Below are 14,165 nucleotides of genomic sequence, written 5' to 3' on the forward strand. Positions count from 1 at the left end.
CCGACACTATGTTGCCGTCTGGGAATGGATTATGGATAAGTTTGATGGTAGGATAATGGGTAAGGAGGACGGCTAAAGGAGAAGGCGATTTTTCTGTGCCGTTCAAGGCAGCAGAAGGGTTCAGTTTCATAGGCTAGCGTCCCACGCTGATGTTGCAGGTCTTGCAGCTGGGATCCTTCTTGGCGTTGACTGTGGACATACTCATGAGCTGGTGGCCGCTGATCTCAGCTACCGTTCCCAGGCTCAGGTCCACGGGATCGGTGTAGATGACCTCCAGGATAAGGTCCTGCGCGTGGTGGAACACCAGTTGGCCATCTTCATCCTCCGAGCACGTCATAAAACGGTTGTCGCCGATATCCAGCGCTGGTAGGCGCTGCTTGCAGAACTCGTCTCCAGGTGAGCCTTTCGGCGCGATCACCAAAATGACGTAGTGATATGCCGTGTACATGCAGTAGAAGTCGGCGAAATACAGGTTTGTCTTGGGACTGAAGAGCGTCTCGGCTGGCAGCTGGAAACGGTAACGGCCGTATGGTGAGTCCTGAGGGGGTTTGCCCGTGTTGAACTCGGTATTACAGCTGAAGAAGACGCCCTCTAGCTTCCCGCTGATGGGCGAACCATGGCTGCCACTGTTGTCCTTCACTGAAGGCAACATCTTGTTGTTTTGGTCCTCCCTGTAACAAGAAACTTCAATGTAAGTGTCAGATGTTACATAAACCATTTTCTCCTGCCTTTTGCACTAAACTTTACTGCCAGTGACTAACGGTGCGGTGCGTTCACATTTAACGTGGTTCAGTTGCAGTCATTTCAATAGGAATTCACACTACAGGGAATTTCACGTGTGGGTGAAAGATTTTGCCACACAGATTTCGCAACAGGTTCAATTTGGTCACGTGGATTCACCGCGACACTACTGACGATAGACAATCGACGTGAAATTTTGCTAATGTGACCACACCTTGACCAAATTAAAACAGTAACCTGTGGTAGATGGAGAATACATACATTACTGCTATTTTTTTTAATAAATGGAAACTGGCAAAACTGGAAAGTTAATAGCAAAACTATCATTTGGCTTCAAAAAACTTTAGAAAGAGAACATCTCATTGGCCACTTTCATGGTATTGGTATGATGAATTGCTTTTTGGCGCTTGACAACCCCAGTTGCCATTCACTTTTATTATGGAATAAGAGCAGCTCGAACATTATGCTAAACGTATCCTTTTGTTCAGAAATAGGCTTCCATAACAAATAGCCTTTTGTGTGAAATATCGTTTAACTGTCTTCTGATGAATTCTCAGAGAGCTTTTTCCTCCCTACTATCACCTGAGGGTTCAGACCTGCTCTTTGTCAATGTGGCAAATAAAGCTGAAGTGATTGTGAAGGTTGAACCCCTATCTGAAACCTATCACTTATAATACTGATATCTAATAAAGTCAAAGTAGAACCAATTGAGTTATTCATGCACAGCATCGATAGACCTTCATTCACTCATGTGGAACTGGATTTAATGACTTGCATAAAGCAAGGCAATGGAAACTGTATATCTCACTATGTTACATTCAGAATTAATGTGAAATAAAAAAAAACAAACAATTCTGAAGGGAAAAGAAAAACCTTCCCTTTTACTACTTTTGACTGTAATGAGCCTTTTCAGAAGGATTTAATTTGATTCCAAGGTGCCTCATACATCTAAAATCTTATTCATTTTATTCATGGAAAAACTCATTATAGACTTATTATATCACCTTAGATGCATCAAATTCAACAGAACAAATTGAGTTTTCTGCTATAAAGACTGATGTAATGGCTATTTTCATCAAATTATACTATACTAGACAGTATTAGATTAGTACAGAAGACATTTAAATCACTGGGGTTACGCAAAAGAACATTCAAAGATAGAAAGAAAGATGATTTGCATAGAGAGAACTAAGTTGTTAATTAAAAAATAAATTTCAGGATTTTGGATTTTTTTTTATTATGGTGGAAATGAAAATTCCGTCATCATTTACTCACACTTGTGTGTGACTTTCTTGCGTGGAACCCAAAGGGTCATTTTGAAGAATATATTGGCCCCTATTTTTATAAATAAAAGTGGATAGGGAATGGTCTGATACCACTGAAGCCAAGTGCCATTTATTCTCACGTCTCATGAGCACACATCACTGACATCAAACCTGAAGCTGTATATTTTACAGAGCTCTGGTGGAGGGGAAGATTTTCAATGAATAACTATTTTAATTTAATTATGCTTTTTATTTGTCTTTTCAAACTTTACAGACCTAGTCCACTTTCATTTTATGGAAAAGAGCAGCCAGATTATTCTTCAGAATTTAATCTTTTGTGTTCCACAGAAGAAAGTGAGTCAGGAAGGAAGGTTTAGAACGAAATACACAAGACTGTTTCTTTAGTAATTTAGTGTTGTTACCCCGGTAGAAGCACACACCTTGCATGGTCAAAGTACTCCTTGTTCTGGTTTCGATAAAAGACTGAGAACCGCAGCATTCTGCCGGCAATGACCTCAGCTTTCTCCATCAACTGTGTGAGATGAACAGTGGAATAATCTGTAGGTACAAAAAAGAAAGGAAAAAAAAAATCTATTAGAATAGTCAATACGAGTCAATATTAACCAATAACAGCCTAAATAAGTTTGTGGAGGCCATTATCAACAATACTTTAAAGGTGACGTATTTAAGATTTCTTTTTTTAAATACATTCTCTTAACCCATTTTATTATTCATTGACTAATATTAGTATGCCATTCATGGGCTTATCTCCCCCAAATGTGTAAATATCGAGCCCCTCAGGCACCATCTAAACACTGAGGGCGTTCTGCTTAGATCTGTGCTTTCTTCCATGTCGTAACAGTAAACCCGCTCTGTTATATCGCAAAATATATTTAACTTAAATAAAGATTAACATTCCATGATTACTTGAAAAAGTGTAACATTAAACATTGAACTCCTAAGCACAAAGACAATGACAGCGTAGGCTACGCACAACACATTAACCAAATCAATACGTTTGAAAACGGCCTTTGCACTTTACCGCGCAGCATTGGTCAATCTATCAATTAGAGTAACAAATCAACAATTCAGAGGTTTTATGCCTGGATGTATTGTGCAGTCCCATTATTTATTTTAATTTTACATTCAATATAATTAATTATTACCCAGACAGCAACATAGTGTCTGCCCAGATCCGGCCCACGTCTGGTACGCGTTGAATTCACATGTACCAGATGTGGCCCGACACTATGTTGCTGCTTGGGTAGCTTTTCATCAACTCATGAAACCCCATTTGGGAAACCGTGCTTTCATGTGCATCTCACCGGCTGTACAGAATTCAATGATCTCGCTCCACTCCGACACGGCGTAGTCTCCATCGCCCTGTTTGGACGCGGTCTGAACGGCCACGGTGTACTCGGTGCGTGGACTCAGAAACCAGTGTCCTCGCACTGTCATGGGCAGAGGAACTGCTTTCGCCACCAGTTTAGTTGGGACGTCCTAGAGAAGACAGATAATGAATGAGAATGGACAGTCATGTTCTTGCAGGTCTCTTTATGCAAACACATGGTATTTAAGATCCGCTTTTGCATACAACAGGCCAGGCTGTGAAGGGACAGGTAAATATAGAGTGTCTGCAGACACACACCTTGTGTTTGAACTTGTTAGCATTCTTGTTTTCTTTCTTGTTGAGGTCGATGAAGTAGTGTGTGATGCGTTCCTTGGACCTGGAGTCCATATCCCAGCAGATCTTAAAGGAGTCGCATGTTATGTTGCTGATTTTGATGTTCTGGGGAACTGGAAGTTCCTCCATCTCGGCAATGCCACTGTCCAGGGACTTATTTCCTGAGAGACACAACAAGACAGATAGAGATGTTGAGAAAAAATAACAGAAACGGATAACTATTTGACTTATTTTGTCAACCTGAAAGTGGAGAAAATGATCTTTCAGCATATACTGTACACATTTACAACAAAAATACTGGTGACTCATCTTCTTGCATTCAGGGGTGTATGCAAATTTCAGTCCAATCAAATGCTAAAATGATACCACCTTCTGTCAAATAATGTTAATATATTAAATTACTTAAATCTTTTTTTTTTTTTACCTCTATAAAATACTGACATACAAATGGCAAAGAGAAAGCCATTTGACAAATCTAAATTCATCACAAGAAACTTTTCCATAAGCTGAGGTAAATACTACTCATAATCTATATAGTGTAATGCTCACAAATGCAAAACACCATCATGGTAACTCACAGGACTATAAATTAAATTATGTTAAAAACATAAGTAGAATAAAACCCTAATGTACATAACTGATGTAAAAGCAGTAATAATAAAAAAAAAACATTAAATGTGAAATGTCACACAGAGAATTCTGGGAATGTCAATTTGTTTTTTCACTGTATAAATTATAAGATGTCTTTTTCAAAGCAAAATTTGCACATTAACAGTATTTTACAGTAAGATTACATGAAATGTATGCAGTAAAGGAACTTACTGTTAACCAATTAGCAGGTTTTTACTGTAGCATTTTTAAAGTCGTTTACTATTAAAACTATGATAATTTTTTTTCACAGGTGAAGTAACAAGGCATTGTTGATGTAGTCACAGGGAAGAAAACAGTGATTGTAAAGTCATAGTCTCGAAGAGATTCAATAATTGGAATAAAGTTTTATGAAATGTGTGATTCTAGCAGTGACTACAGATGAGTGCAGTGAGTACAGCAAAGGTCAAAAATGTTAACACAAGATGTTTTCAAGAGGAAATTCCCAGTCCGACTTTTATCCAGGTCAATACTGAACTTTACCACACTAATAGCAAACACTGCCACTATTGACTTGCAGGATGTGCCGCAGGGCAAAGCGGTGAAGGGCTTTTTTAGACAACTGGGTTATTTCATCCATGATGAGAGATAATGGAAGTGGAATGGAAGTATAATTCAGTAGGTGTGGAATAACATTCAACTAGATTCTATTTGGTTGCTAGGTGGTAAATTAAAAAAGAGCCCAATTTAAAGAGCTCTGGTCTCTCCTTCAATGTAGCAATGTATCTGATTTATTGTCTGCCACATAAAAATTGAAAGTCTGATCAATGATGCTTAGACCCTAGGATTAAGTAAGTACGTTTTTGTTGTTTTGATTTGTTTAATCATCAACTGCTTGACTTGATTTGCAATTGTTCCGGTTGATTCATGCTTTCAAATTTAGTAGACTACAAATTGCAATCACCATCTTTTCATGTGTTGCTTTTTATCATGTAATCAATACACTGCACTATCAAGTCCACCTCAAAGCATTTCTCTTTCAGCTCTGAAATAAATCAGAAGAAAACACAGTCATCATTGAAGATCGAATCAGTGAAACAGCTTGCAGCCCTAAATGAAAACTAGCATGACTAGCATTCAGTCTCTGGCCTCTTCAGTCCACAGATGGGAAAAATTACCCAACAAACAATGTCATGAAACATGTTAATTACGGCATATTAAAGGGATACTTCACCTCTGGAAAGATGAATGTTTATTTAAAATTTGGAGCTTTCTAGACTAAGAAAAGCCAGAAAATGTATTTTTGGCTTATGTGGTTGAAAGACAACAACTCCCAGAATGCACTTGCTTCGCTGCCCTAGGAGGCCACTCCCAAGCCACGCCTACCGGTAAGAGAGGGCAGTTGAAAACAACAAAGCTAAGCTACTAGCGAGTCTCCGTGATGAGTTTGCCCTGGATTTCGAGATCACCCAAAATGTCTGGGATTCGGCTTTTGCGTTCTACGGTCGCCATTCATCATGTTTACTGTGGCGAGCAGGACGAGGCTGAGGGGCGCGGGAGAACGGCGCGAGGCCGGTGGCGTCATTACTGAGACGCACCGGTCTCGCATCTCTCACAGAGGAGCGGGAATTTTCTTAGCAATGTTAAAACACACATCAACCGATCACTTGTTTAGCGTTCATGTAAACACTACATTCAGATTCACCAATCGGAATGAATTCATCTAGATTGAAACAAAAGGCGTGCATGTAAACAATGAATGGCGACCGCAGAAAGCAAAAGCCGAATCCCGGACATTTTGGACGATCTCGACGGCTGGACATGTCCGGGAAAAAGAGGATGGCATTGGAAATCAAACGCACTGGCACTGATCTGTGATAGGTCTGTTATATTAGCGCATTAGGTCCAACCCCTTATGGGCGGGTTTGAAAGGGTGGGAACTAGTGCTTGTAGTCTCAACAGAAATCCGCCCCTCTTACACTTCCTCCGACAATGACGCAAAATGACGATTTTTGCGTCATTGTGGGAGGAAGTGTAAGAGATAAATACGGATTTCTCCCGTCTCAGGGGAAAATGAGAGAGTGTCGCACGACCATTCAATAGTATGACTGGGTTTCTAACAATACAAAGCTTAATGCAAATGGGTGGAGTGTTCTTTTAAAAAAGACTTTTCAATATTCGGTAGCAATTTAATTTACAGTCCTGTTCCACATATACATACTGTACTTAAAGTAATTATAATAACTGGGTAATAACTAAACCTAAACCTAACCGTAACCTATGTAGTTTTCTAGGTAAGTATGCTGTAAGTACACATTAGAGCACACACTGTTAAATAAAGTGCAAACCAATATATAACATCTTTGTATACTGGATATTATGCCAACATTTTGCAAGATAAAAGCAAGCACAGGTTTACTGTTTACTGCATGTTAAATGTCGAACTAGCAACTTAATCTGCTAAAATATTAATAAAATAATTAATAATATATGTTTAATACCATTTTCATATTTCACTTGAAATTGTTTGTTTGAAAAAATAAATATCGGACATTTCAGAACTGTTAGACCCTATAATGACAAATTTACATAGATATTTCTGGCAAAAATATGTGATTTTATAAATAAACAACTATCACAAATTTCTGAGTATTTGATTCCTATAAATGCCCTCCCTACAATCTATGAACACATAAAAAACACACAGAAGGTAACCTGACAGTATATGCTGCCATACATCAATAAGATAATTTTCTTTATGACATTTTTAAAACCATTAGGCACAAAAACAATGCTTTTGTTGTGTGAACTATTAGAGTTGTTTGATAAACTAATACCTAACCTCAGATTAACTTAGCATTAAAATGACCTACTTTTAAACATAACAAATGTCTGCATCCCCCCGTTAATACAATGATTTTAGCTTGTCCAACCGCCAAAGTTCTTCTAACCTCAACCCGACAATTAAAGCATACAACATAATTTTGTTATAATATATAAAATTTAGATTGTAGTACAATTATTTACCCTATAATTATCACCTGCTGTAAACCAGTTTTTAAACTGAGTCAGGCCCGTTTATTGTAAATTAATTGTTGCTTTTAATTTTTCCTGTATAATAAATGAAATGAAATAAATTATTGTTTTTAAGTCCCACATTTTTGCATTCAATCCTGTTACTGCATGATTTTTTTTCCCGATTACAATAAATGTATTTTTTTTTAAATGTGACACCCAGGAAGTGACATCATTTGGACTCTTTCTACAGAACGGTAAAAACTCTCTGTTGACCGTATTCAGCAAGGTCAGCCTTCAACCCTGTCATCACGTTACGTTACTGTAAAATGATCAAATAATTATGTAAGTTTCATGTAAGAAGTTTAATGGGAAATACAAGTTTGTCAATTGCCAATAACTTCAATGAATAATACATTCAGTAACAGGGTTGCAAATTTTTTACAAACCTCTATAATCGATATACTCGATTATACTCAATAATGTTTGACCGGCCAAATTTGACAATTTCCTGAATGTTCGGCGCAGTCTTTCACTGACCTGTTGTTGGAAAAAAAATGTGGCCCTTTTTTAGGCCCTAAAAATTTGTCTGGTACAGTAAACTAGACGTATGAATTGAAGAGGTTTAGCTATTCAAACACGAACCCTAAACCCTGGCGCCAAGGTGGCCCTGTTCATTCACTCCAGCTCTATAGGGAGACGCGAATGAATGAACTTAAAAGAAAAAGAGAGAAAAGGACAGAGAATGGCTGTGGGAGCACAACGCAGACACATTACCTGCCCAGTCAGCTAAAACCGGTGTGCAAACACACAGCGTAGAAAGAGAGATGAAGGCACCATAAGAGAGACGTCCTCCTGTGGCTCTTCAGATGGAGCGTTATGGATGAGCGAGCTCTTCTCAACCACCAGAGAGCTTCTGAATGAATGATTCATAGGCAGACCCTTATAGTGTAGCTCCCAGCGCTGAATCATTTCTCGTTTTATCTCTCGCCTGCACTATGCGTTCTCAGTACAAAGACTCAAGATAACAAGAGCTCGCCTACGTTAGGGAGGAGCGCTCTGACACCCGCTACTGTCTCACTGCTACAGTATTATCTCAGCTGAGAATTACTCGTGGAGCACTTTGATGCTTTCAACTACAAAATGAAAAGGCAAAAACTTGTTACTTGTTAGTTTAATTTCACAAGGAATTCACAATTCCGATTCACAACCAGAGGGTCTGAGAGACAAGAGAATAAGGTCTATTGGTTTGTTCATTTTCCAGTATAGCTGTGAGATGTTCTTGTAGAGCAGCTCAGCTCTCTTTACACACCCACACAGCTACAGTAACACAATAAAGTCATTTATATTCATTAACACTAACACATTAAACTCTCACCAAAACATGCTGGGACATTAAACCACAAACTTCAAAGGAATATATACCATATACTTTAGGGTTAGTTCACCCAAAAATGAAATTTCTGTGTGTTGTTCCTAACCCGTAAGACATTCGTTCATCTTTGGAACACAAATGAAGATATTTTTGATGAAATCTGAGAGCTTTCTGTCCCTCCATTGACAGCTAAGTAACTGACACTATGACGCTTCAAAAGGCTAATAAAGAGATCGTAAAACTAATTCATATGAATTGAGGAGTTTAGTTCAAATTTTCAGAAAAAAACACGATTGCTTTATATGATGAACAGATTAAATTTAGGCTTTTATTCACACATAAACATTCATCAACTCACACATTAGTTGTAGTAAACTGAAGCTCAAGCATGTTTCTCTTAACGTGCAAGAACCAATGAGGTTCAATCTCGTGTTACGCAGCACGTTTGAGCTTCAGCATGAACCAATGAGGTTCATTCTTGTGTTACACATCACGTTTGAGCTTCAGCAAGAACCAATGAGGTTCATTCTCGTGTTACGCAGCATGTTTGAGCTTCAGCAAGAACCAATGAGGTTCATTCTTGTGTTGTGCAGCATGTTTGAGCTTCAGCAAGAACCAATGAGGTTCATTCTTGTGTTGCGCAGCATGTTTGAGCTTCAGCAAGAACCAATGAGGTTCATTCTTGTGTTGCGCAGCATGTTTGAGCTTCAGCAAGAACCAATGAGGTTCATTCTTGTGTTACACATAACGTTTGAGCTTCAGCAAGAACCAATGAGGTTCATTCTTGTGTTGCGCAGCATGTTTGAGCTTCAGCAAGAACCAATGAGGTTCATTCTTGTGTTGCGCAGCATGTTTGAGCTTCAGCAAGAACCAATGAGGTTCATTCTCGTGTTACGCAGCACGTTTGAGCTTCCGCAAGAACCAGTGAGGTTTGTTCTCGCAAGTCAAGCAAGTTCAGTTGAGCTTCTGTTTATGTTCGCTGATCAATGTTTACATGTGAATAAAAGCCTATATTAAATCTGTTCATCATATAAAGTGATCGAGTCTCTTCAGAAAATTTTGGACTAAACCACTCAATTCATATGGATTAGTTTTACGATCTCTTCATGAACTTTTTAAAGCGTCAAAGTGGTAGTTGCATAGATTGACAATGGAGGGACAGAAAGCTTTCAAATATCATCAAAAAGATCTTCATTCGTGTTCCGAAGATGAACGAAAGTCTTATGGGTTAGGAACAACATGAGAGTGAGTAATTAATGACAGAATTTTCATTTTTGGGTGGACTATACCTTTTAAGATAACACTGAGCAGCACAACAGTTTTTGACATGAATAATTGTAAAAGGGAAAAAGACTTTCAGGACCACTTAGAACTAAAAGATTTTTAGGAATTTTTTTTACCACCAACTGTTTGATAACCAAAATTATTTAAAATATCTTCTTTTCTGTTCAACAGAAGAAAGAAACTCATACAGGTTTAGAACAACATGAGGGTGCGTAAATGATGACACAATTTTCATTTTTGGGTGAATTATCCCTTTAAACTTCATAAAAAAGATTTGAAGTCTTTTCGTTCTAATTTGTTCCTTTTTATTTGCCAGTGTCAGGCTTTTTCTTGAACTCCTTTAACTTTAACGTCTTTTGAACAGTACTGTAAATACTTTACAACTTAAGATAAAAAAAGAGCATTTCTGTGATGACAATATTATTTTTTCTTTGCTAAATAATAATTAAAAAAATGATTAAATATCACTAAAACTAGGCTTATTTGTATGTAAAATAAACAACTGTGTTTGTTTATTGTCGTTAATTATTATTATTACATTGGGTAAAATGTAACCTGCTACTGACATGTTTTGTGAGAAAAATAAAAAGCTTTGAGAATGTATACTTTAAGTCACCATACAGCCACAAATAATTCCACCACTGACGTAACCTTGTTATGAGATTTTACCAAGAAGCAATGTCGCATTTAAAAATATAATCAAGGACACTTATCCGACAAAATTAATGCAAGGACACAGTGTAGCGTGCTGTAACTCAAATTACACCTATAAACCTTAAGAGGATCAAAATGCCAAACTGCTCACAATTTAGATTCTCTGTGGGGGAAAGTGAGTAATCTCAGGCTTAATGGACAAACAGGACATCTTTCTGAGCATGCCAAAAACTCACAGATGGCATAAAATGCTTACAGTACCGGTCAAAAGTTTGGACACAATTCGAATTCTTCATTATTACTATTTTGAATAATAGTATAATATTTATGAATATTATTAAATTAATATATTGAATAACAGTATTAAATAGAAGTATTATTATTATTATTACACATATTTTATTACACATATTTTATTATTATGCATATTTTGCAGAATTTACATTTGTATACAAAATGAAGCATTTAAGCATAAATAGCAAGAAACAAATTCAGTCAAATGAGTCCAAACCTTTGACTGGTACTGTATGCATTTACAGTACAGCATATATAATAACACGTTGGCTTGCATTAGTGAATGACAACTCAAGCAGCACTAATAACTTGTCATCTAGAATCATCATCAAAGATCCGGACACACAGTCATGCACAGGAAACTCAGTTTAGCAAAGCCTCAGTTGCTATACACTAGGAATGCAAAATTTGGTCTTTTCTCCTTGTAAGGACATTTGAATGGGGTGATATGTAGACATGGGGGATCCTCCTTCTGCCAAAAAAGTGCTATTGAAATCTTTATCCATGATTGGAGTTAGTGTGGTTACTCGGTTGTTATGGTGCTTACTCGTAACTTAAATTAAGAAGCTTATATTTATATTTATACAATAATACAAATCCCTCCATATTTCCATTATACTTGCATCAAAAACATCCTCTATTGCCTTTTATGTTCCTAATATAAACTGCCCTCTCATTTTGGAGATAGCATCACTAATCCATTAACACAAAGAAATCAATAATTATATTTCTGGAAAAACAATAGCAGAATTATTCTAAGGATGAAGCATTTAAGCGTTTCATTAACATAGACTCATTATTTATCAGTCACAAGGTCATCACATCTGTTTCACTAATGAGCACAGATACTCTCTCTGGCTTTCATGCGCTCCAGGTAATACTTGTTCAGAACGGACAACAAAAACCACTGCTAATGCAAAAGCCTAAGCCTACAGGAGATTAAACACATGGAGAGAAACCACTACACATACCAGCTGGACGAACGTCGTCCTCTCTTGGACTCCTTCAGGCAGGAGCAGCAGGTTTGTGTAATGCAGTAGCCAAGGCTAGTGGACATGGTCTCCTGTCCAGCTCCAGCGCACTGACCCGTCTTCAACGCACCCTGAGCCTAAAGCGCACGCTATTGGCTTAGAGCAGCTTTAGTGTTTGTTTTACAAGCCTATAGCACACTCCCGTAGGAGGAGCCCGGATTATGTCATCAGCTGGACTCAGTGACTGACTGCAGGTCAGCGCTGGATTGAAATTTCAGAGCGTGGAGAGAGAGAGAGAGAGAGAGAGAGAGATGGGTTTTGTCTCAGGGTAATCTGGTCACCAGCTTCCATTAGGAAAGAGGAAGCTATCCAGTGAAGTTCTGCATCCCACCCTCCCCCTCACTATGCATTTCACACTGTCTGTCATATTTCCAAAAGGTGACATCATTCTTATACCGGATGTCAGCGGATTAGAGATTATTTTCTATTGTGGTAGTAGGAATCCGTCTGTTCTGTGAATGTGACACTCACATTTTCACAGTAAGTGGTAGACAGCACAAAGATTTCAGACCTTCTGACACCTCCAAATATAACTAGAAGTTCATCAAGTCAAGCTTAGAATGTTGGTTTGACAAAGCCTAGCCTGGAAGTTTACTTTGAAGTTGAAGGTTATTGAAGTCTTATGTAATTAGAGTGCTTGGGCAGTTTGAAGAGACTTGACGTTTTTGTGGCTTGAAGCGATGTAGATCTTTCTTGGCAGTTGTTCAAACAGATGGATGGATGGATGGATGGATGGACGGATGGACGGATGGACGGATGGACGGATGGACGGATGGACGGATGGATGGATGGATGGATGGATGGATGGATAGATAGATAGATAGATAGATAGATAGATAGATAGATAGATAGATAGATAGATAGATAGATAGAAACTCTACTCCTCACAAAGGCCACACAATGACGACATCCGCTGGCATCCTCACATGACCAGACAACAATGGACAGAGTGAACCCATGAGACCGCAGACAATGGCCATCTTCATCCTCGACATTCTCTGGTGGGCCACTCCATGAGCGCCACAACACCCTCATTGAGCTGAAAAAGACCCTCAGCAGCCCTCCACCGCTCTGGAGCATGAGGAAAGAGAGGGATTGCTTTGTTGCATTCATCCTAATGAATAATAAACGGGAAACATGATGCAGCGATGGAGCCTTTCATGAAACACTTGTGGATGAAATCCAAAGCCAAAGTTAACGGCATCACTGGCATCGTCAAATAAATGCATGTGGATGAACACATTAATCCTTTATGATGAGCGACGTTTGGCCATTGTGTTTGATGCTGGTCAATGCTAGACGAAAGCCTGCGATTGGTGGATTATAAAACGTGCAAAACAAAATCTATGATTGGATGACTACATTAAGACACAACGCACTGAATGAACATGGCCATCTCTCAGTTTGTGCTATACCACGCACTGACACTGGGAATTTATCATAATACCCTGTTGTTTCTGAAGTGCTATGGCCTCATGGGTGATGTCTTAAAGCTACGGCCACCACATTACTCTAATAAAACACACACAGAGCTCTTCCCCAAAACCCAGTGGTTGTCCATGTTTATATAACCTCTCCTTCTTCAATTCCCACTTAAGATGCAAGGATGATGGAGTTTAATATCTCCAGGGTGCGGGTATTACTGGACCACTCTTGTGCCTGAGACAGCGCATTAAAGTTTCATCAGTCCTTGGTCCCACGGCTATAAATAGAGCAGCATTTCATTCTTTAATGTGTTGAATCAGAGGGGAGAGATGCTGCAGAGATGAGATCCTCAGAGCTCTTACAGTGCAAATTCAATGACATATTGTTCGGTTTGGTCAAGGAAGTGTTGACATGGGCGCTGACACGAAAACAGAGATGGAGAAATAAAAGTGCTAATTATGCAGTGGAAGACACTGCAGAGTAAGTGAAAAAGCGGCTGTTAAAACGCAAACCTCTGCACTACTAACAAGAACTCCAGAGGAATGTTTCATTTCTCAGAGGTTTCTCGTTCACAGCTCAGGAGTCTTAACGAGGCTCTTAGTTATTTCAAACTAAAAACTTTTGTCTCACTTATTTCTCCTAAAATGAATAGGGAAAACAATGTTTAAAAAAATACTTTTATTCAACAAGGATGCTTTAAACTGTTGCTTTATAAGAGCCAGCAAATAGGCTACATTTGTAATGTTACAATTTAATTTTTTTTAAATAGAAACCAGTTTATTATTAATTGTAATAATATTTCAATATAA

The 14,165-nt window shown here is 38.3% G+C and overlaps 1 protein-coding gene across 3 annotated transcripts; it reads right to left on the reverse strand.

Moving 5' to 3' along the window:
* Positions 1 to 24: 24 nt before the first annotated feature.
* On the reverse strand, positions 25 to 12,008 carry phyhiplb (phytanoyl-CoA 2-hydroxylase interacting protein-like b). Of its 3 annotated transcripts, none has more exons than XM_081391997.1 (5): positions 11,872 to 12,008; positions 3,655 to 3,851; positions 3,332 to 3,506; positions 2,447 to 2,564; positions 25 to 671 (listed from the first exon to the last, which is right to left on the reverse strand). In XM_081391997.1, the coding sequence occupies exons 2-5, from the start codon at positions 3,817 to 3,819 to the stop codon at positions 134 to 136; spliced, it is 996 nt and encodes a 331-aa protein (XP_081248123.1). In that variant the 5' UTR covers positions 3,820 to 3,851; positions 11,872 to 12,008; the 3' UTR covers positions 25 to 133. The 3 variants fall into 3 exon arrangements, with proteins under 3 accessions (XP_081248123.1, XP_081248121.1, XP_081248122.1); XM_081391995.1 differs by having other exon boundaries at positions 2,429 to 2,564; XM_081391996.1 differs by lacking the exon at positions 11,872 to 12,008 and adding an exon at positions 8,071 to 8,189 and having other exon boundaries at positions 2,429 to 2,564.
* Between the last annotated feature and the right edge of the window lie 2,157 nt (positions 12,009 to 14,165).

Source organism: Scardinius erythrophthalmus (genome assembly GCF_964197995.2).
Source record: "Scardinius erythrophthalmus genome assembly, chromosome: 18".
Taxonomy (NCBI): Eukaryota; Metazoa; Chordata; class Actinopteri; order Cypriniformes; family Leuciscidae; genus Scardinius; species Scardinius erythrophthalmus.